This window comes from Benincasa hispida, chromosome 9, assembly GCF_027475165.1.
Source record: "Benincasa hispida cultivar pf3 chromosome 9, pf3_genome.v1.1, whole genome shotgun sequence".
Classification (NCBI taxonomy): Eukaryota; Viridiplantae; Streptophyta; class Magnoliopsida; order Cucurbitales; family Cucurbitaceae; genus Benincasa; species Benincasa hispida.
The window spans coordinates 5,475,758-5,497,034 of NC_143486.1; the positions used below are offsets into that span (position 1 = coordinate 5,475,758).

Below are 21,277 nucleotides of genomic sequence, written 5' to 3' on the forward strand. Positions count from 1 at the left end.
GTGAATTATAAAATAATTAGACAATATTTAAAATAAATTTAAATTCAAAATAATTAGATAATATTCATTTACCAGATGACCCACAGTTGCTCCCGGACGAGTGACGTAGCGCCTTGTGATATTATTATACCGATGAATATATTATGGAGTGACATCTATGTCAAACTGTTCAAGAGAAACCCCCACTACAATAAACCTTGCACGATAGTGCCATCGCACTACTAAATGTGCAACTTTTTCGGACCAATCTCCAGTCCTTAGGTCAATATCATGCAATACGGGTTCAGTATTACAAGGCGATGGGACATTCTGCTGAAAACCGAATTGTCTCATCACCCTGTCAAGAAGATGCCACTCACCAATGTGAAAACATATGAGAGGACTCATCGTCTGCCATATGTTTTGACCATTCGTACAAAAATTAGGCAAAGTATGCATAATAATTTTGTACGGCTCCCAAATAACCTGAAACACAAAATATTATATTAGAGAATATTAAAGACAAATACAATAAAAATGTGTATAAAATAATCAATTAGGTTTAGTGTAATGTATCTGTTCAAGTTGAAGCAGATCAAACATATATCTATACTGGCTGACTGCATGTGTGCCTGTCCTAGTCACACAAAATTTGTCTCTCCACCTAAATTTTTAAATTGATAATTTAGAATTTAAATTAACTAGATCAGTGATATAAAAATTAAATTAAATTAAAACAACATACCGAGAACCGTAGGCTTGTCCAACTAACTGAGCATCATTAACATGTTGTAGCTGTGGAGCCATTGTTGGAAATCGCTCCCAAGCCCATAATTGCAAAAGTCTGAGAGGCCCAACTATCTTTCGAACCTCAGGTCTTGTTGCTTTGCATAGTTGTCTATACAACCATGCCAAGCATGCTCCACCCCACGAATACCGCCCCGCATCATGGAAGTTAGCTAACAATGGCAGGAACATCAAGTGAACAAAATGACTTGATTTATCTGAAAACAAACTTCCACTCATCATTTGTAGTATATATGCTCGCGCATATCTTATGACGGTTTTCCCGTTTGCATTATCTGTGAACTCACGAAATTGTGCTCCTAACCAGATTAAACTTAACCTCGATCCTTTAATCTTGTCAGCAGGTGGGGTTGCACCGAGGTACGACAAACTTCTAACCAGTCATCGTACATCACTCCGGTGACCAACTCACTATCAACAGGTAACCCCAACAACACTTCTATGTCTTGTAGAGTGATAGTGCACTCTCCAACAGACATATGGAATGTATGCGTCTCGGGCCTCCATCTCTCGACCAAGGTTGTGATCAGATGCCAGTCCAACTGAATAAATCCTAACCTGGCAACCCCATAGAATCCATATGTGCGCAGTAGCAGTAGTATTCGAGGATGGAGCAGGATAGTGCGTTGGAGAATTGTCTCTCGACGCCTGCAAGATATTTCTCTAGTAGTACGATCTTGCCATACAAAAGATGATCGATGAATGGACTGGTCGTACAAAACATCGGGATCAACAGGTCCTGGGTTTAAAGCCATGATCTGAAGAAAAAAAAATATTTATTTCTCAATTAAAAAAATATTTGTTTCTCGATTAGAAGAATAATGTACAACTTAATTAAAAGAATAATGTACAAGTTAATTAGAAGAATAATGTACAACTTAATTAAAAGAATAATGTACAACTTAATTAAAAGAATAATGTACAAGTTAATTAGAAGAATAATGTACAACTTAATTAAAAGAATAATGTACAACTTAATTAAAAGAATAATGTACAAGTTAATTAGAAGAATAATGTACAAGTTAATTAGAAGAATAATGTACAACTTAATTAAAAGAATAATGTACAACTTAATTAAAAGAATAATGTACAACTTTATAATAAAAAAATTGAATATACAGTAAATTTATTTACTTTCCATATATATATATATATATACATGACCAATGAGAAAAAAAAGCTAGTAATCACTAATGAAAAAATAACAACAATAACAGAATTTTAAATTGTAAGAGAGACCGAGACGCATACATTCCATAGACGTTGGAGATTGTCCCATCCTACAATCTCGCTCTTAATCTCGCTCTCTCTTACAATCTGCTTCACTCACTTATCTTCCTCATCGAGGGTTGAAGTTTCGACTTATGTATGTCAAAACTAGCGAGATTTCCTTTTTCTTGCCGATGGTTTTGAAGTTTTGACTTATGTATGTCGAAACTTCAACCCTCGACAATCCTAATTTACATATTGTTTCCAAGTTTTTCTTTGTTTGTCGAGTTCTCAACGTTCGACCTCTACATTAGTCGAATCCTCAACCCTCGACTTCTAGCCTCGAACTCCCAAAACAACAATATTTCTCTAATAAGTTTCAAAACAACAATATTTCTTTAATAAGTTTTGAAAACAACAATATTAATATTAAAGGTCTGACATGTACATATAATTTAATATATTTATAATACAAGCATATTTTTAGTTTTAAATTTTTAGAAAACAAAAAATAAAAAAGAGTTACGAATATATTATTTTAAAAAAATTAAAAACAAAAAACCAAAAACGAAGAAAAGAGCAACCGGGTCAAAAACGTCTACAAACTCGCATGCTATTAAAATCCCGAATCAAAATATGTGTTAAAACGGCAAGCGGGGGACATTCAGAGGCACGTCTGTCGCTAGTTTCTAGAACCTTCTTTCTTCTCTCCGAGCTCAATCCGCCGTTGATCCCAATTGGTTTAGATCGCATCTTCAACCCTCCCCTACCCGAGGAGAGATCATCCACCTGAAAAGCAATGTGATCGTCGATCTTCTTCTTTTCAAAGCTACTTCGCACCAGAACAAGGAGATTGCATTCATCGTGTTGCGGATTTTGTGTTCGTCTGTTGGATTATCCACTCCCTTTGATGGTAATTTCAACCAAATCTCAATTCATCTTCTTATACCACCCTTCGCTTCTGATCGCTCCCTCTCCTTCTCCCTTTCTCTCTCATTTCCCGAGTTTATTTTTCCGAAAATGGAGGAAATTGACTTCTTCAGCTCACAACACATTGCCATGGTGTTAGGCATAAAGAACTTCGAACTTGGTTTTGAACTATCAACTCTATATCCTCGTATGCACTCACTGATAATCTTCTTTTTGGTCACTTATTGTTTATTGCGTGTCTAGCATTGAATTGATAGGGTTAGGATGGACCTGCGCAATAACTTGTCAACGGTTAATCGAGGTTTTTTTTTTCTTCCCGTGTTTTGGCGGGAGCAGTGAGATGGACAGTATTCATGCGAGCGATGGACGGATGCATATTAGCCATGCACAGCATTCGATGCACACACAATCTGTGCAAGACCAGGAACATCATGACTTGCATTATATGAGTAATGGGGATGGATTGGCTGATGAACATGAAAATGAAGGTCATGGTATTATGGTTGGGGAAAGGGAAGTTCAATCGGACCATGGCGATCTTGCCGAGAATCGTGGTGTAATGGTGGATCGAGGTGGCGATAACTGCGACCAGCTCAGCCTGTCTTATCAGGGTCAAGTTTATGTTTTCGATTCCGTCTCGCCCGAAAAGGTTTATTCGTTCTTCTTCTCGTGTTCGTTTTTTCCGTAGCTGTATGAAGTTAAAAACGCTTTAGAGAATTTTTCAAGTGATATCTTGAGGTTGAGACAACACAACATTTGCAAAATTTATTACCTTTCCGAGATCTCTTCGTAGTTTGCAACACTGAAAACATTGTTGAGTCAGATTGGTCCTCGATGAGCTAAGAACGTCCTCACTTCTTTGCTCCAATGGAGGTTAAGTTTATCAAAGTATAGACTGAAATTTACTGATAATGGATTACCCCCTAAATATCTTTGGACACCCCAGCTCAGTATATTTTCTGTTAGTATGGTAGATTCTTGTTTGCCACTACTCGGCGTTAATTTAAAATTCCTTCCGTACGTTTCTAATTTTAATTTATTGTTCCTCCAGCCAATTCTTAAGAACTCATCTTTTCCGAAACAGGCTTTATTACAACTTGCTGTTATTTGAAGTGCAAGCAAGTTACCCTAATTATCATTTTTATGACCAGATAGAAATATTAGTTGCTTATCTAAAGAAATTCCTGTTAGCAATTTCACACGTACCTATTAGTGCATTAGTTAGCTTATGTAGTTTGTTTTTATATTGGTTTGATGGTTTCCCATTTTCAAAATAATCTAAAGAACTCCTTGTCAGGTTCAAGCCGTGTTATTATTATTGGGAGGTCATGAAGTACCTTTGCGTGTTCCGTCAATCCCAATAACCAATCAACAAAATGATAGGGTATGTATTTTTTCATATCACATTTTACCTGTATTTTATTGTGCTATCTATTAAAGAATGACATGTTATCTCATCTGTAGAATCTCACTGATGAAGCGTTTAACCAGGCACTTGCCAATATCCCCCCACGTCTAAGTGTCCCTCAGAGATTAGCTTCTTTGATTAGATTTCGTGAAAAGCGAAAGGAACGAAATTTTGACAAGAAAATTCGGTATACAGTTCGTAAAGAGGTAGCACTTAGGTATCTCACCTTCCTTTATTGTTGGTTGGATTATTTTTTTCCCCTCAAGTCTTCTATTATTTCACCTTCAATAGGGTTATATTTTCTTCCAAGAGTTGGGAGTTAAAGCTGTATGTTCCTATTATGCGGCTTAGTTTGATTTAAACATGGTTTTCAGCTGATGGTTGAAGCTGTATAGTGCAATGTAGTTTTGTTGAACTGGGGATTCAAATGATCAGAATGTGTAAAATTCTGATGACATGATCAATGGATACTTTATGCATCTTTATTTTGTCCACTGGCTTTCAACCTGATGATTCCTCTCTTTCTCTGAATTAGCAAAGTTTTGTCCACTGCCTGTAAGGTTAGTTTCATTATGCCTCTTTATGAGAATTGAAGAGGGGCTTTAGGGGCTGGAAACAGGTTTAGGTAGTGTCTGACTTGGAATTAGTCTCGAAGTTGTGTCAAGTATCCAGTGTGGTACTCGGAGTTCCTAGTAATAGTTCAGTTGGTGGTTTGTCTACTGACTATTTTATTTTATTTTATTTTTTCGAAACAGAAAACTGAAACCAACTTACTTCCAATTCAAAATCAATCACACCTTTTAAAAAAGTAATTTAAAACTGCCACATGATTTCAAATAGCTACTGACTCTAATTTTGGAGAAGAAAATTTGTTATAGACTGCACATCTAACCCATTGATTTACTGATTCAATGATTATAAGTGCAACTGAAAACTTTGACTCACTAAACTGTAGTTTCATACTCGCTGAGGAAACTTTGACTAAACTTTGAAAACTGCATCTTGCATGCTTTGTCACAAGGAGTTGAACTTATTTTTGTTTGAATGCTGATGAATTTCTTATATAGGCTTTCTCTTTGTAACTGGGTTAGGTTAATAAAAGTTATTGGCAAATTCAAAAAGATCACTGAGCTTATATTTATTGTTTTCATCTCATTGTTCTTACTCTTATAGGATGCAGCGTAATAAAGGCCAGTTCACATCTTCTAAACCCATTCATGAAGATTCATCATTGGCCATAGCAAGTTGGGAACCAAATGAGGGTTGGAGTAATGATGGAAATGGATCCCAACAACAGGAGATTCTGTTAGTTCTATTTACAATTTCCAGATTGATTACTATTTAAAGAGTCATACTTGTTACTTTATTGATCGATTCACACTTCTAATTACTGGCTTGTAGTTGCCGACATTGTGGTATTAGTGAGAAGTCAACACCAATGATGCGACGTGGACCAGATGGGCCAAGAACCCTTTGCAATGCTTGCGGACTCATGTGGGCAAACAAGGTAACTAACATTAACTTCATTTCTCATTTCTCTTCTTCCCCCCACCCAAAATAATAAAAAGGCAACTTTTTTATCTGATGATATTTCTTTTGAAAATGTGTATTATCTTGTGTTTTAAGCTCAAAGAATTATAACAACTTTAGCAAGTCTGAGATCTTGGACATAACTGTCGATAAATTATAGATTGATCTTTCTTGGCCTCTAACATTTGTGGCAAGCATGGGCAATAATCCACTGCATTTCAGTCTTCTCCTCAATGATGACTCTAGATCCTCTTCTTTCTGAGCTATTATCTCCTTGAAAATTGAGAGTAGTAGGCTCCAAAGATGGAGGAAATCCACTACATCTTGAGTGGGGAGCCTCAATCAATCATATACAAGGCATAGCCATTCTTTCCAATCTCCCCATCTGTTATTTGTTCCTTTGATGAGAAGCTTTTTAGAATGTTTCTTTCTGAAGGTCATAAGTAACAAGATGGCTTGGCTAACTGCAAAAGGGTTTTCTATTTTGTAAAGGAAGGGAGCTCCAGCTTGGCATTGGTAATTTGAAGTGAAGAATTTTTTTTCCCTCTCTCTTTTATCTTTGTTTTTTTGGATAGGAAATGAAAACCATTTCATTGATTGATGAAATAGATTACAAGGGGAAGTCATATTTGTGACATACTTACAAAAAAAAACCTCCCTTGTGTAAGGAGGGTAGGGTAGAAAGGCAAATATTTCTGAATTGGCTTTGCTGTGGTAATATTTATTAATGGTATTGTGGATCTAAATTACCTTTTTCTTTCGTAATTAGACGTAGAAAGCCTATAGAAGTCATTTAAAGGCAAATATTTCTGAATTGGCTTTGCTGTGGTAATATTTATTAATGGTATTGTGGATCTAAATTACCTTTTTCTTTCGTAATTAGACGTAGAAAGCCTATAGAAGTCATTTAAAACGGTGGTTTAAACCAATTTGTAGGTCTTCCATGCACGAGCCTGAAAATGAGCATTTAGCAGCTCTGCTTTTGGCCTTGGCAATTCTTTTCTATGTTTTTGTTTCTATTACTTCTAATTTGTATCGCTGGACTGTTAAGGGAACTCTCCGGGACCTCTCAAAAGCTCCAAATCAAGGTGGACAAACTGCAACCTTCAATAGAAATGAGGTGAAGTGTTGATTATGTTGTCTGTCTTTACTATGGTTCTTGCAGTCGTTCAAATTTCGTGCTGTTCTCACTGCTGATTACGTCAATTCATTCAAATTTTGTTTTAGAATGCTGTGCAGAATGGAGATTCTGAGTCCAACCCAAATGGTGTTTAGAATTGTGACAGATGTTTATGATTCCTGCTGCAGAATTTAGCAAAAATCATACGTATCTCCTACAGAGATTAGTTTGAAACGGGTTAATCGACATTTGACAGATTTAAAATTTCACTGATGGATATGAATATTCACACCCATCGACAGAGAAACCCTTGTTTATCTTCTAAGCTGGCTAATTCATCTTGGAATCAAGGGCACCGTGTACGCGTACTAATTTATTGGCCTCTTGTTTTATCATACTGCGAACCATTTCAAATTATCAATTCCTAGAATCTTGTAAATTATCATTTCCTGCGGGTGTACAATGGACGTTTTTTTTAAAATCCGATTCTATTTTTGTCCTGTATTGTCTCTTCCACAGAATTTTCCTCCAATGGCTGGCACTACGTTAGGTGTCGGGTTAAAATTCAAACACAAAATTTTTGCCTTTATACCGACGGCCCAAGAGGTTACCTTCGTCCCTGGATCACTTGTGAAGCAAACCACAAAAGCACACACACTTTGGGGAAAATGCCCCAAATTTTTTTCCTTTTATTCTATCACTATACAATCTCTGGATGATGCAAATTTTGACAATGAAATCACGAGTCTAACACGATTACTACAAATTCTGCCCTACGAAATAAGATGAACACTTCGTATTTTTCTTATTGGTTTTCTACATTGAGCACTTGCCAAGGTGGCTGGAAAACATGTTTGGAACAGGGTGAAATGGATTCAAACTCTTTACCTAAATTAGAAAGCACCCTAATACCCACATGTATGTTTTGGTTTACATCCATTTGGAAACTCCCGTTGAAACTTTTGAGACAAAATTCAATTTTCATGCGGTGTTTTAGTAGGTTCATGAGGGTTGCGTCTTCCCGCACAAGATGAAGGCGTGGACAAGTCTTTGGGCAGCTCGAATCTGATCTGGTGTGCCTGACACGATCACTTTACCATCAAACATTCCAGGTTTAGCATCATGAACCACAACCATTGCCCCTGATATCTGCCACCGTAATATACAAAACACATTAAACGCAAAACACAATATGTGCCCAACTTCGCACTGGACTAACCTGCTGAACATGAGCAATGTTATTGCTGTTCTCTCCATAGATGTGACAAATTAAAGTTTGTGGAATCACCATCTCCATAGATGTGCCTCCCATGAAATGAGCTGGACCCCCGCTGAAAGACAATATAATTCAAACCAATAAATAAACCCTTAAGCCGTGAACACCAAGTTTACGAGGTAGCATCATGAAGAGTGTCGAAATGCAACCATCTTCCGAAGTCAGCGGGCGGCTCAAATACAACAGGTAAGGATAATTCCTTGAATCCAAGATTAAAGTTCATAAAAAAGATTAGTTACCTGCTGTAGGACTCATTTCTTGAAACCATGCCAAAACCAACATCAGTCGGTCCCTTGGGTATTTCGCTACTAACCTGAATGTGCTCAACAAACAAACAAACATGTTTTGCAGTCAGTTCAACACAACAAAGAAACTAGGGTTCTTAGAAAGTAAGAGCAATGACCTGAGGAGTCCACGATCTAGGAGGTCTCTCAAAAGAACCTGGCCCTGGTCTCTCAATACCATGGGGATATGGAACTCCATCCATGTTATTACCACCGAAACTAATATTATGAGAATATGGAGGCTGATGATCGAGTGGGTGGGAATGGAAAGGAAGACGTTCCATCCCATGAAGAGCTCCAGCTTGAGAAGGATAGCATCCGGGGGAATGTGCATTATTTCCCGGCCTAAATAAGGGAGGAGGTGTTCCCGGGAGAGGAGACAAGTAAGATGGATTGTTGAAGTTAGGTACGTGTGGTCTCATTGGGAATAAAGTGTCTCTAAGTCGATTTGTTATGTGAAACAGAGCATCCTGTACAGACTGCAAATTTCCAATAACCTGCCATGAACATTAGTAATAACCATTAGTTATAATCAGGTTTCAACAGAAAATTGGACTAGTGCGGAAGTAAAGTTACACAGAAATAAAGATTCCTTGCCATATTTTGAAAAGAAATAAATTAATTTAGTGAACAAATATCAATTTAACGTGGTAGTGACTTCTTTTACTGGTCACTACAAGCCATTGAAATGCTTACAAGATTGAAGGTCAGCACTCATACATGTTGCAATAGATCCATTACTTGGAAAAAAAGATATAATAATAGAGAAATGACCTGCGAGGTGTGATTTAATTTGAAACAGATAACAAAAGAGGAAGGTGGCTGCCCATAAGTCAGTTTACTTGTATGTGCAAACATATTCATTCTCCTGCATTTGCTTTGGACTAGTCACACAATCATGCAGTCCTTACATGAAAGGAAGGACAATATGAGCGTTCATGCTAAGATTCTTCTCATTTCTTTTTTATTTTAAGAAAAGAAGCGTTTCTGCTATAATATACGTATCTTAACTATCATATAGACCACCAAATGGCCATGCAACATTTGCCCTGGAGCATTTTTTTTTTATGAATAGGAAGGACAATGCAGACTATAAAACGTACAAGATGATCACTTCCATAATCATATATATTTATCAGCAAGAAAGATTGTAAAGCAAGCTTGGGAAGGTCATGTTAGAGGATGTGAATTACCTGTACTACTTCATCATTCACAGGTCCACTGTTTTGAATTTGCTCCCGGGGAAATATCTGAATGCTAGTACCAGTCCCTCTTCTCATTTCATTAATAATATGGCCTCCTCGACCCACCAAATAACCTATCTGTTGTCCGTGTACAAGCAGTCTAGCAACAACTGGAGCACCTGGTTCATATCCAATTTCTGCAATTCGACAATGTACACGTATAACAGCCTCTTGTGCAGGAGAATATGTTTGCTCCAAACTCTGGGATAAATTAAGGAAAAAAGGGGGAAGAAAAGAGCAAATGCACAGTTTTTTTTTTTCTTTTGAAAAGGAATGGAGCAAATGCACAGTATGTAATTTGAACAGGTCTAAGAAAGCTTAATACAGTTGTTAGGAACAAAAGGTATAATGCACGAATTAATACTCCTAGTCAAGGTGAACCACAAAAAAAAAAAAAAAAATCCTAGTCAAGGAAAAGAGGGTGTCAAAGATCCAAAAGGTAACGTGAAATATACAACCAAATAGATGGATGAACTTCTCAGAAATTAATCCAAGTATAACTAATGCACGAGGAAGACTTCCCCCCTTTCAAGGGGTGGTATTTTTGCGGAGCAACACGAGAGAATTTATTATTATTATTTTAAGAAACAACAAGAAGCTTCATTGCGAAAGAAACCAGAGAATAGACCCAAAAGCCAAGGGGAACAAGTGTCCCCTCACCAAAGCAAAAATTACAAAAAGACCTTCCAATCTAGGTTGATCGTGTGAGTGGTGTAATTATAAAAAAGGGATTGTGAGGGTTACTCTAATTAGAGGTCGTAAGCTGTACAGCATCACAAAAATAAACAAAAGATTTACACTTACAAAAAAGAACTCTAGCACTCCTTTCCTTCCACAGCGACCACAAAATTGCCTTTGGCACATTGCTTCAAAGTACTTTGGCTCTATCTTTCAAACCTCCTCCACTAAAAGGACTCTTGACGTCCAATCCTTGACGGCACAGGGACACACCAGCCCAAATTAAACAACCACCCAAATTGCTCCCAAACCGCTCTCACCAGCCCTTTTACAAAGAATATAACACCACAACCCCATTAAGTTAGGCATTTCCCTAGGCACCCTGTCCAAGATATTCTGTAAGGCCTCAAATAATTTACACTTATAAAAGAAGGGGTAAAAAGGGAAATGTCAAAACAACCAATGAAGAGCAAGGAAAGAAGGTGGGAGAAAAGGTGGAGGGGACCACGAGCTGGGATGAGAGAACAGAAAGAGGGGACCACGAATTGGTTACAAAAAGGCAGAGGTAGGGAAAGAATTTTCTAAAAGTGAGTGAACTTTTAGGTAGGAGAGAAAGCCAACTCTCTTTAAGGTGCTGGAAATTTCCTTGTCGTAGTTTTCTTCTTTTGGCAAGGCAGGGGAGAGTAATTTTGAGAGGAGGGTTGCTGTATTTTGGGGAAGGGTCAGTGATGAAGATCGAATGTTTGTAAGGAAGAAACCATATATAAATAATAGCAAGGAAAGTGCAGAATATTCATCCATCTGTCTTCTTCTTCTTCTTTCTGTTTTCTTTCTTTTTTATTGTTCTGTTTTGTGCTCTGTTTATTGAGCTTGCAGGGGAGAAGATCGAACGAGTGTGTAAGAGGATCTTACAAGTGGTATCAGAGCCCGCTTCATTCTGGGGCGTACACAAGCGATGGCTCAGAAACAAGTGGAAGAAAGGCTGGAAAAAAATGAGAAAGAGGTTTCGGAGATGAAAGAAATGCTGCTGGGTTTGTGCAAAAACATAGAGAAGCTGACAGAAGAAATGAGAGAAAGCAATGCAGCTCGAAAGGCTGAGGAATCGGGCGTTTCTGATGGGAGAAGGATGAAAATGAAAGGGAAAGCTGATGAATCAGAGTCAAATACGAGCAATGGAGGAGGAGGATTAGATAAAAGTATAAGAGGCTGGAAATACCCGTTTTCGCTGGTGAGAACCCTGAATCTTGGGTGTACCGGGCAGAGCATTACTTTGAGATACATGAACTGTCGGATCAAGAGAAAGTCAAGGTTGCTATCATCAGTTTTGGGCCGGAGGAGGTAGATTGGTTTAGATGGAGCCACAACCGGAGACCTATTCGAACTTGGGAAGAACTAAAAAAGAGGATGTTCAAGTACTATAGACCTATCGGAGAGGGAAGTTTAGGCGCGAGATTGTTGAGAATAAGGCAAGAAGGGACTTATGCAGAGTATGTGAAGAAATTTGTCACATATTCAACACCCTTGCCCGACCTAGCTGAAGAAGTCCTTCGAGACGCATTTGTTAATGGGCTGGAACCAACCTTGAGGGCCGAAGTTATCAGTAGAAAGCCAACTACACTTGAAGAATGCATGTATGAAGCCCAACTAGTGAGTGACCGCAATGTAGCCCTGAAGATAGCACTAGCAGACCTGGGAGTCGTGGGGCCGTGCAAGAAGGAAGGCCCAGGCAGGGATAGTCTAACTCTGAAGAGCGGGAAGAGTGCAGAGACACAAGGAACGAAAAGAATTACCCTACCAGTGAAGAACAACTTTGTGAAGAAGGAACCATCCATGAAAAAACTGTCGGATAGTGAGTTTCGCAAATGGCTAGATAAGGGATTGTGTTTTCGTTGTAATGAGAAATATAGCCCAGGCCACCGATACAAGCTGAAGGAGAACCGGGAATTGATGTTGTTCATCACCAATGAGAATGAAAAACCTGATCTGGAACAGGAGGAAAAAGGGGAACCACCGGAGGAAGAAGAAAAAGAGGAAACGGTTGAAATTGCCTTGAGATCAATCTATGGCCTGTCAGCCAGGGGGACGATGAAACTGAGAGGGAAAATGAAGGGAGAAGAGGTTCTAGTGCTAATTGATTGCGGAGCCACGCACAATTTTCTGCATAAAAGGTTAGTTAACGAATTAAAAATACCTATGAACAAGAAGTTCTCTGTAGTCATTGGAAATGGAGACATGATAAAAGGGGGAGGAATCTGCAAGGCCATTAACTTGGAACTACCCAACCTCAGAGTGAAGACTAACTTTCTGGCAATTGATTTGGGACAGATGGATGTGGTCCTAGGGATGCCTTAGTTGTGTACAACCGGATTCATGGGAGTACATTGGCCATCTTTAACTATGTCTTTTATGGCAGGGAATTCACAGGTCATTTTGAAGGGTGATCCATCCCTAACCAAGGCTGAGATTTCCATCAAGACTCTCACAACATCGTGGGAAGAAGATGACCAAGGCTTCTTAGTAGAATTTCAAAACTATGAGTATGACAGTGAGGACAAGAAGGAAGGGGAAGAGGAACTCAAACGGTCAGGGGAACTTCCACTTATGATCAGGGCCTTAATCGAAGAAAATCAAGACATATTTGAGGAGATAAATGTAAGACAATATAAGTATGAGTATGACCATCGCATCTTGACAAGCACGGATCAGAAGCCAATAAATGTAAGACCATATAAGTATGGCCACTGCCAGAAGGAAGAAATTGAGAAGTTGGTGGAGGAAATGTCGAGAGCAGGGATCTTCTAGCCAAGCCTCAACCCATATTCCAGCCCGGTCCTACTAGTTAAGAAGAAAGATGGAGGATGGAGGTTCTGTGTAGACTATAGGAAGTTAAATCAAGCAACAGTGACCCAATTGCAAGAGCAAAGCTCTACCAACTGAGCTATATCCCCCCGGATCAATAGTCTACTCTAAGCTAGATCTGAGGTCAGGGTACCACCAAATCAGAATGAATGAGAAGGACATTGAGAAGACAGCTTTTCGAACGCATGAAGGTCACTATGAATTTCTTGTCATGCCATTTGGACTCACCAACGCACCAGCTACTTTTCAATCATTGATGAACCAGGTTTTTCGACCTTTCCTACGTAAATTTGTACTTGTTTTCTTTGATGACATATTGGTATATAGTCCTGATTTATCTACACACGAAACACACTTGGGAGTGGTCTTCAATGTGCTTAGGGATCACAAGCTGTATGCAAATAAAAAAAAATGTACCTTCTTTCAGGCGAGGATCCAATATTTGGGCCATTAGATATCATCGAATGGAGTAGAAGTTGATAATGGGAAGGTTAAAGTGATGAGGGAATGGCCACAACCTCAGAATGTGTCTGAACTGAGAGGGTTTTTAGGGCTTACAGGGTATTATACACGCTTTGTGCAAGGATATGGGAACATAGCAGCCCCTCTCACCAAACTCCTCCAAAAAAATGCATTTGAATGGAGTGAGGAAGCCAATCAAGCCTTTATGAATCTGAAGCAAGCCATGGTCACTGCACCCGTACTAGCTCTACCTGATTTTTCCAAGAGTTTTGTGATTGAAACGGATGCATCAGGGACTGGCCTAGGGGCGGTTCTTTCCCAAGATTCGAAGCCTATAGCCTACTTCAGCCAAAAATTGTCAGCAAGGGCCCAAGGGAAGTCAATTTACGAAAAAGAGCTGATGGCAGTAGTGTTAGCAGTAGAAAAATGGAGGCACTACCTCTTGGGAAGCAAGTTTACTGTGATTCTAGACCAGAAGGCCTTGAAATTTTTGATAGAACAGCGTGAAGTACAGCCTTAATTCCAAAGGTGGTTAACCAAACTGCTTGGTTACAATTTCGAGATTCTTACCAACCCGAGTTGCAAAATAAAGCTGCAGATGCCCTATCAAGAGTGAGAGAACAAGGGGAATTGTGCACCCAATCAGCACCTACTGTTATCGATGTTGAAGTGGTTTTGAAGGAAGTCGAGGAGGATGAGGAATTATAGAAAATCATCATCACATTGAAGGAAGACCCGGAGAGAATGCCAAAATATAAATGGCAGCACGATCGCCTAACCTACAAGGACAGGTTAGTTCTATCTAAAACATCTAGTTTAATCCCTGCACTGCTGCATACTTTTCATGATTCGGTGTTAGAGGACATTCGGGGTTCTTGAGAACGTACAAAAGAATGAGTGGAAAACTATACTGGCCGGGAATGAAGGCAGATGTAAAGAAATACGTGGAAGGTTGCGAAATTTGTCAAAGGAACAAGTTTGAGACACTCACACCAGCAGACTTACTTCAGCCTCTCCCGATTCCTAACATGATATTGGAAGATTGGAGCATGGACTTCATGGAAGGGTTACCAAAAGCTGAAGGATATGATGCTATAATGGTGGTGGTAGACCGATTGAGTAAATATGCTCACTTCACCCCTCTGAAACACCCTTTTTCAGCAAAGCAAGTTGCTGAGATATTCATTAAGGAAGTTGTAAAACACCATGGAGTACCTCTGTCCATTTTAACCGATCGAGACAAATTTTTTGTGAGCAACTTTTGGAAGGAGATGTTTTCAACGACGGGGACGAAACTTAAAAGAAGTACATCATTTCATCCACAAACTGACGGACAAGCGGAGAGGGTAAATCGATGTTTGGGGACCTATTTGTGTTGTTTTTGCAATGAGCAACCAAGGAAGTGGAACAAATGGATGGCTTGGGCAGAATTGTGGTACAATACCACCTTTCATATTTCCATTAAAACCACCCCCTTCCAGGCAGTTTATGGGAGACCACCACCACCCTTAATCAACTATGGAGATAGGAGAACATTCAATAATACTGTGGAACAACAACTACAAGAGAGGGATTTAGCACTCAATGCTTTGAAGGAGAATTTGGCCATAGCCCAGAATAGAATGAAAAAGCAAGCCGATAAACATAGGAGAGAACTGAAATTTGAGGTAGGAGAAGAGGTATATTTGAAGCTAAGGCCTTATCGACAGAAGACATTGGCTAAGAAAAGAAGCGAGAAGCTAGCTCCAAGGTTCTATGGGCCGTATAAAATAATTGATCGAATAGGAGAAGTAGCTTATAGGCTGAGTTTGCCACCAGAGGCTGAAATACATAATGTTTTTCATATTTCTCAACTCAAGAAGAAACTGGGACAAGATCAGTAGGTCCAACAACACCCTCCAAGGTTAACTGGAGAGTTCGAACTACAGACTGAACCCAAAACTGTCCTGGGGGTAAGGTGGAATGGAGGCATGGCAACACACGAATGGTTAGTAAAATGGATGTCTGAAAATGAAGCAACCTGGGAAGATGTGAGTCTACTCAATCAAAAGTTCCCTCATTTCAACCTTGAGGACAAGGTTCATTTCGAGACGGGGAGTATTGTAAGGCCTCAAATAATTTACATTATAAAAGAAGGGGTAAAAAAGGAAATGTCAAAACAACCAATGAAGAGCAAGGAAAGAAGGTGGGAGAAAAGGTGGAGGGGACCACGAGTTGGGATGAGAGAACAGAAGGAGGGGACCACGAATTGGTTACAAAAAGGCAGAGGGATCAGTCGCAGAGATAAGGAAAGAATTTTCTAAAAGTGAGTGAACTTTTAGGTAGGAGAGAAAGCCAGCTCTCTCTAAGGTGCTAGAAATTTCCTTGTTGTAGTTTTCTTCTTTTGGCAAGGCAGAGGAGAGTAATTTTGAGAGGAGGGTTGCTGTATTTTGGGGAAGGGTTAGTGATGAAGATCGATTGTTTGTAAGGAAGAAACCATATATAAATAATAGCAAGGAAAGTGCAGAATATTCATCCATCTATCTTCTTCTTCTTCTTCTTTCTGTTTTCTTTCTTTTTTGTTGCTCTGTTTTGTGCTCTGTTATTGAGCTTGCAGAGGAAAAGATCGAACGAGTGTGTAAGAGGATCTTACATATTCACCCTACCACGGGGAACCTTCCAGATAAAAAACTTCTTGAAAATTTTCATCCTCCACGCCATGGCAAAACCCGACTCATTCAAGAGTTAGGGGTTGACAAGAAAAAGGAAAAAGGAGTGACTAGAAAACCCCATCGAAGGGCTAGGACACCAAAGGTGAACATCCCTTTTCCGAACAAAACATATTAACCTACCCCAACAAAGAAAAAAGACCAATAATATCACCTTGCCCGTTCCCCTGAAAGATAATGAGGGAAGGAACCTCAAAGAGGGGGGCAAGCGAAGCCAAAACAACAGCCACTGAAGCATTTAAAGAAAAATGGTATAAACAGGGAAAAGTAGAAGAAAGGAGACTCACTTAGCCACCAATCTTCCCATAAGAGTGTGTTCAATGAATAAATTGAGACATGAGGGGAGACCTGAAATTGCCATAACCCTCATTCAGGGTGCATTTAGAAGGAGAATGAACCAAACTTATTCACAATAATCTCGTGGCACATAGCATCAAGTTCCTGCTAAAAGCACCACAACCATTTGGCTAATAGGGCCTATTTACAAGCTCTCAAATTTACCATATCTAAGCCCCCATAATCCACGTTATTCAAAACCTTCCCCCACCTAACGAATGAAACTTCCTCCCTGACTCTACCCCTCCTAAAGAAAGTTCCTCATAAGCTTCTTCAAAGCATTACTCACAAACACATGAATTTTAAAAAGAGAAAGGAAGTAGGGAGGAATAGCACATAACACTAATTGAATGAGAGTGAGTGTGTCACCTAATGAGGGGAAACTCCTCTTCCACAATGCCAACCTTTTTTTAATCTTTTCCACAACAATACAATGACTGATTGGATTATGCGCAAGGGAAGACCAATATACGAAGAAGGGAATGAACCAACCTCACACCCTCAAACCCAACCAACCTTATGATAACAAGCCTCCATAAGGCAACAATAGGTGGATAGCAAAGAACCTAAATACTCCACGGAATTTTTACTCGAGAACTCATTTTCTTCTTTTATTTCTTCATCTCATTTTCTCCATTCTTTCCCAACTTCAATCAGCCTACTCCAGCACTCCCAAAAATCCAAAACTCCTACTTTTAACTTCCTAGTCTTCTGAGCGTTTTTTTAAATAGAAAAATTGAGCTTTCATTTAGAAAAAATATGGAAAATTACAATGGGCCAAAAGAATAAACCAATATAATAAACTTGGAACGATTTCTTACTCTCTCTTTTCACGTGAGATTGAAACCATATAACTATGAATTATAGCAATTGACACTATTTACACTTGCATTAGCACAACCCTAAGAATCCAAGTATTTTGAGAATAAGTAAGGATGCCTTGAGCATTGAGCTATAAATCCAAAAATAGTGTCCTCATCTACTTTCCTTCTCAAGGAATTGACTTGATAACATTATTGGTGGGAGATCTTGTTCCCCATTCTTCAGTGAAAGATGTCTTCAAACCAGGGAGAGAAATCACTTCAGCGTACTTTTCAAGATAAGACACTTCCAGGGATGGATCGTTTGAATTCTGCTTGCCTTAAAGCGTCATCCTAGTGCACACTTTCCAAGCTCTTAGCCAATTATCAATTCAAGATATTTGTTTAAATTGGAATGCTTTACTTTCCTCTTCATAATGTTTTTGTAGTGTTTGGTTATCTTTGGTGTTTTGTATTAGGTCTTCATACATATGTTTCTTGTACTTCGAGCATTAGCCTCTTTTCAATCTCACAATCCATCTCAAAGGTATCCACATGATACCATTTTCTTTCCAATAGAAACCTCAAAAGTAGCAACCTACACTTCTGACACTTGACTAAGCACTACCTAAGAATCCAAAAATGTTATCCTCAAAAATAGCAACCAACACTTCTTATACTTACTAGATTTAATATGTTTGTATGGGCATCTTCCCAGCCTTTTTGTAATTATGGTCTTGATTTAATGTTCATGGATTACAGCCATTAGTGTATGGACTGTTTTTTGTGGGCTTATTTTTTTTGGCTGCCTTTGTTTATTCTTTTGTTTTTCTCAATGAAAGCTCATTTCTTATAATGGATATAATAAAAGTAGTGGTGGGAGATCCGGTTCCTTTTCTTCTGGTCTGTATGTGTTTCCCTTTCAACCATCAAGGAGTGTAAAGACCAAAACAAACCTCATCAAGTGAGTAGGCTAAGGAAAGTATTCTATGAACTCAAACAAGTTATAAGATCGTGGTCTAGAAAATTAAGGAGAACCTTTACTTCACTAAGGCAGGGCTTTCAAATTCAAACTCGATTCGCCTCTCTCCTTGTTCCTTTTAAACAAGTATTTAATCTATTTCTTCATATGCGGAAGATATTGGTGGTAAGGAATAACAACGAGAGGGTTCCATGCCAATCAACTTAACTGCAATGTCTTAGACCTTTTGTTTAGTGACCCAAAATAGCAATAAAAATAAAATGGAACATGTAAGCTAATGCAAGAAATTTTACAAGAATTGACTTTAACGTGCAAAAACACCAACAATTACCAAGGAAATTGAAGCTTCAACAAGATCCTACCTCTCGTGCAGATATCATAACCACACGTTCATCCAAGTCGGGAGTATCAACTATCTTTATAGAGGCACCCGTTTCATTTTGCAACGCTCGTACGATAGTGCCACCTTTCCCAATTAGACTTCCAACTTTATCGGGTTGACATAGCAATCTAAACACTACATCCTCTTCCATAGCCGCTCTTGGACCAGCTCCAACATTTTCATGTCCTGGTATGGAAGAATAACTCCTTGAGCGATAATCTGCATTATGATGGCTAGCATATTTCCTCTTAGGAGAAGGTTCTTCGTCTTGTAATGGCATACAATTTGAATGGGACGTGGGCCCTAATGGTTTTGTGGAGGAAGAGTTGCTCGAATCCATCCTCGGGTTATCCTGAAGACAGGCGGAAACAGAAGAAAGGGCCTTCATAACCGCCGGCAAGCTTCCTGATATCTGGAAAACACGACGAAATATAAATGAAAAGACAGTTGATAATAATAACTGAAACTTTTGATTTCAAGTGCGACGTTACAGGCCGAAGAAACTCATTCGTATTACTTGAATTAACTCATCCTGCGGCGACGCACAAGCCGGATTTTGATCCTTGGGGAAAATCTTTACTTGAGCCGTACTCTCCTGCCTAATCTTCTCCACAGTTTTTCCTCCTCTACCAAGCACGCGCCCTACTTGATGACTAGGTGCCAGCAGCCTGCAGACCACTAATCCCTCAGTTTCTCCACCGCTAATCCGATCGTTTGGAGCAGAATCTGCATTTTTCTTCTGCATCTCTTGGTTTTCTTCGCTATCCTCGTTCATCCTAACTATATTCTCAAAAGTTCGTAGTAAAGCCTGCTGCGCCTGCAACCGCTCGTCAGAATCTCCAGCCACCGCATCACTAGAGACGTTGCGACTGATATCGTGCTCACTGAATTCTCTATCATTTCCTCGATTAGTAAGCGAGGGTTTGGATGGGGAGTCGGCGAGGATAACAATGATGCATTCGTCGCATGAAGGAAGAGGCTCGTCGATGTGGATCCTAGTGCCGGGAATATCGCAGAGATGGCGAAGGATGGAGGGAACCTTGGACGCTGGGCAAAGGAGGCGAAAGAGGGTATCGGAGGGAGACGAGGGTTTAAGAACGGGGGTATCTCTGGAGGTAGAGTTTAACCCTAATGTCGCCGGTGCAGTGGCGGATGCTGGTGGCGGCAGTGGCGGAGGCGGAGGTAATTGTCTTGGGCGGACGGAGCGACCGGTGGGAAGGTTGGGATCGGAGATGGCGTCCGATGGACGTTTGGGGCTGAAATTGGTGTCCATAGATTGCAGTGTCGATCACCGCATTGATCGATTGAACTGTCAATCCCAGCGGAAACTGGGCTTCCCACCAATCACCACACATTCAAAATCCAATAAATCTTTGGGTCATTGAAAATTAAGCTCGAAGTAAGGATTTAAAACAGACGGCTAAGATTCAAAAGTAACCATTTCGATTTTTATTTTTTATTTTTTAAAATTAAGTATATTTCCTATGTATTTTTTTACCATATTTATTCTTATCCGAATTTTAAAAATAGATATATATATATATATATATATATTTTTACTTTTTCAAAATTAAACCATAGATGAAAAGTGAGAAATTAGAAAATTATTGAAAATAGCACATTTGAGTTTTCATCTTGTAAAGTTAGCATCATTCCTAAAAACTCATTCAAATAATTTTTTCGTAGATCTCGAGATCAACGCCAAAATTTAGATTAAAAAATATTTTTTTCTAACATAGTGATGGTTTTGGTTGAAATTTTTCAAAATATTATGTGATCTTTCTTCTTTTGAGAAAATAAGATATGAAAAATATATAAAATCTCTATTGGAATCTCGGACAGATTAACATCAAGATCAGTGAATCTCAGGCAGATTAATACTAAGATTTCATATATTTTCCATATCTTATTTATTTTTCTTTTTATAAAATTTAATCTTTCCCAATATTTATAATCAAACTGCATTCATCCATCTGAAAAAAAATCTAATTAATAAATTAGTTTGGAAATTTAGAAATTCATATAGTCGTCGAAACTTGACTTAAAATTAGGTAATAATTGAATATAATATTCAGTAAAAATAACTGAATTTGACAAAATTTGGAAACATGCAAGATTTGGTATAAGATTTGAATGGATTACCTAATTTTTGAAAAAATTACTAGAATCTCGGTATTTAATCTCCTCAATGTATCGACAAAGGTTCAAAAGGTCAAACAATTGAGAAGTTAGAAAAAGTGAATTTTTTAACTAATTTAACGACTTTTCAAAAAGCATGGTACT

General features: G+C 38.8%; 2 protein-coding genes across 7 annotated transcripts; one reads left to right on the forward strand and one right to left on the reverse strand.

The window, feature by feature from the left end:
* Positions 1-2,618: 2,618 nt before the first annotated feature.
* Positions 2,619-7,483, forward strand: LOC120085984 (GATA transcription factor 28-like). 6 transcript variants are annotated; one of them, XR_016531681.1, is made up of 10 exons: positions 2,651-2,908; positions 3,065-3,112; positions 3,262-3,574; positions 4,223-4,309; positions 4,390-4,550; positions 5,507-5,638; positions 5,735-5,840; positions 6,300-6,379; positions 6,915-6,983; positions 7,091-7,483. XR_016531681.1 is itself a non-coding variant. In XM_090316974.1 (9 exons), the coding sequence occupies exons 3-9, from the start codon at positions 3,266-3,268 to the stop codon at positions 7,136-7,138; spliced, it is 885 nt and encodes a 294-aa protein (XP_090173100.1). In that variant the 5' UTR covers positions 2,642-2,908; positions 3,065-3,112; positions 3,262-3,265; the 3' UTR covers positions 7,139-7,483. The 6 variants fall into 6 exon arrangements, 4 of the variants coding, with proteins under 4 accessions (XP_038898280.1, XP_038898283.1, XP_090173100.1 ...); XR_005484102.2 differs by lacking the exon at positions 3,065-3,112 and having other exon boundaries at positions 2,639-2,908; XM_090316974.1 differs by lacking the exon at positions 6,300-6,379 and having other exon boundaries at positions 2,642-2,908; positions 4,417-4,550.
* Positions 7,484-7,764: 281 nt separating this feature from the next.
* On the reverse strand, positions 7,765-20,387 carry LOC120085982 (RNA-binding KH domain-containing protein). The gene is made up of 7 exons (XM_039042347.2): positions 19,512-20,387; positions 18,975-19,406; positions 9,737-9,988; positions 8,663-9,040; positions 8,499-8,572; positions 8,203-8,314; positions 7,765-8,132 (listed from the first exon to the last, which is right to left on the reverse strand). The coding sequence occupies exons 1-7, from the start codon at positions 20,265-20,267 to the stop codon at positions 7,986-7,988; spliced, it is 2,151 nt and encodes a 716-aa protein (XP_038898275.1). The 5' UTR covers positions 20,268-20,387; the 3' UTR covers positions 7,765-7,985.
* Between the last annotated feature and the right edge of the window lie 890 nt (positions 20,388-21,277).

Bases quoted from the DNA above. Each gene is read 5' to 3' on its own strand.
- LOC120085984 (XM_039042352.2), top strand. From the start codon at position 3,266: ATGGACAGTATTCATGCGAGCGATGGACGGATGCATATTAGCCATGCA. The intron at 4,310-4,389 runs GTATGTATTTTT...TCTCATCTGTAG, and splicing joins CCAATCAACAAAATGATAGG to AATCTCACTGATGAAGCGTT. The intron at 5,841-6,914 runs GTAACTAACATT...TGGACTGTTAAG, and splicing joins GACTCATGTGGGCAAACAAG to GGAACTCTCCGGGACCTCTC.
- LOC120085982 (XM_039042347.2), bottom strand. From the start codon at position 20,267: ATGGACACCAATTTCAGCCCCAAACGTCCATCGGACGCCATCTCCGAT. The intron at 8,315-8,498 runs GTAACTAATCTT...ATTGTCTTTCAG, and splicing joins AGAAATGAGTCCTACAGCAG to CGGGGGTCCAGCTCATTTCA. The intron at 8,133-8,202 runs GTTAGTCCAGTG...TTACGGTGGCAG, and splicing joins ACATTGCTCATGTTCAGCAG to ATATCAGGGGCAATGGTTGT.